At 39.2% G+C, this 1,714-nt stretch overlaps 1 protein-coding gene across 1 annotated transcript in view; it reads left to right on the plus strand.

Annotated features, from left to right (window-relative positions):
- Nucleotides 1–325, plus strand: part of Tob1 (transducer of ERBB2, 1) — a 1,276-nt gene extending 951 nt beyond the window's left edge. The window contains 1 exon segment of the mRNA XM_010620171.3: nt 1–325. This exon segment is cut by the window's left edge and continues 33 nt beyond it. Coding sequence (XP_010618473.1) covers nt 1–318 — 318 coding nt within the window. The 3' untranslated portion in view covers nt 319–325.
- The last annotated feature ends 1,389 nt before the right edge of the window (nt 326–1,714 follow it).

Genomic DNA, 1,714 nt, shown 5'->3' on the forward strand with positions numbered 1-1,714 from the left:
CCACCGTCCCAGCCGCCGCCCCCGCCCCCGCCGCCACAGCAGCAGCAGCAGCAGCAGCAGCAGCAGAAAACCTCTGCACTCTCTCCCAATGCCAAGGAATTTATCTTCCCCACTATGCAGGGTCAAGGTAGCAGTGCCAGTGGGATGTTCCCAGGTGACAGCTCCTGTAACCTCAGTCCTCTCCAGTACAGCAATGCCTTTGACGTGTTTGCGGCCTATGGAGGCCTCAACGAGAAATCTTTTGTAGATGGCTTGAATTTTAGCTTAAATAACATGCAGTATTCTAACCAGCAATTCCAGCCGGTCATGGCGAACTAAAAAGAAAGCAAGAGAAATGTATGAGTTGAGTTGCACGGCTGGCCCAAGGGGGATTTTTTTTTTTAAACCTCCTTGAGATTTTTCTTTTAAGCTTATAGTAAGGATACATTCAAGCTTGGTTATAAAAATAAAACATGCGTCATTTTTCATTTGCCAACCAAGCACAAAGTTATTTTATACTGACTGTACATTATAAAGTATCCGCTCAGATATGGCCTCTTACAGTATTTAAGATAGAGCGAGGACATGGCTGATTTTTTTTATAAAAAATTGGCACTAATAAGTGGGTTTATGGTCTTTTCTAATTGTATAATTTAATTTAGTACAAAGTTTGTAAAATATCAGAGGATATATATATTGTTTCTACGACATGGATTGCATTTATATCTTTTTACTACAGTGATCTGTGACAGCAGCAGCTTCATGTTGTATTTTTTTTACTGAAATTGTAAAAATATCCATCTTAAAGACATCAACTATTCTCAAAATTGTGTACAGGATATTCTTTAGTGGTGGAATTAAAAATGTATTAATATTTGCTTTTTCAAAAAATATGTATTTTCTGTTAAAGGTTTAAAGATTTTTGCTATATATTATGGAAGAAAATGTAATCGTAAATATTAATTTTGTACCTATATTGTGCAATACTTGAAAAAAACGGAATAAAAGTATTTTGAGTCAGTGTCTTACATGTTAAGAGGGACTGAAATAGTTTATATTAAGTTTGTATTAAAATTCTTTAAAATTAAGAATGTTTGTTGCATGGTCTTTGCTTTTAGGAAAGCTGTAAAGCTAGTGAAGAAAGGAAATCACAAGGGAATGGTGGAAAGCAGTTGCTCTCTGAGTGCATGTAGTGGTTTGCTGTATACACAGTTGTGTCACCAAAAACTGTGCCACCTGGCCAACCCTTGGAACAGCTTTGGTTTTTAGTTTTTGGAGACAGAATCTCACTATGTACCCCAGGCTGGCCTTGAACTCGAAGTGAACTTCCTGCCTCAGCCTCCTGAGTGCTGGGACTACAGGCAATTATCACCACTCCCAGCCTGTTTATTGTGGCAGTGGGAATTGAAATCAGGCTTCGTAGCCAGGACCGTTTATTTTATTGTTTATTTTTATTTTTGGATACTGGGGATAGAACTCGGGATCTTGTGCTTTCGAGGCAGGTGGCGGAACCACTGAGGTAAATCCTCAGCCCAGGACAGGTTTATTTTTAACAGCCCTCATCAGCCTGTGTCTGCCTTTCTATGATAGAGATGGTATGTTGAGCCTGTTGTTTTATAGCAAATTTTTACATGTCATGCTGATGCCTGGAGTGCCAAGGGATAGGAAACTCGCTTGTAATCTGCGAGGATTTACTTGAAATGTACACAGAGAGACCATGGGATCACTTTTCTGC

The sequence above is a fragment of the Fukomys damarensis genome, unplaced genomic scaffold (genome assembly GCF_012274545.1).
Source record: "Fukomys damarensis isolate Sample0158 unplaced genomic scaffold, DMR_v1.0_HiC HiC_scaffold_13, whole genome shotgun sequence".
NCBI lineage: Eukaryota > Metazoa > Chordata > Mammalia > Rodentia > Bathyergidae > Fukomys > Fukomys damarensis.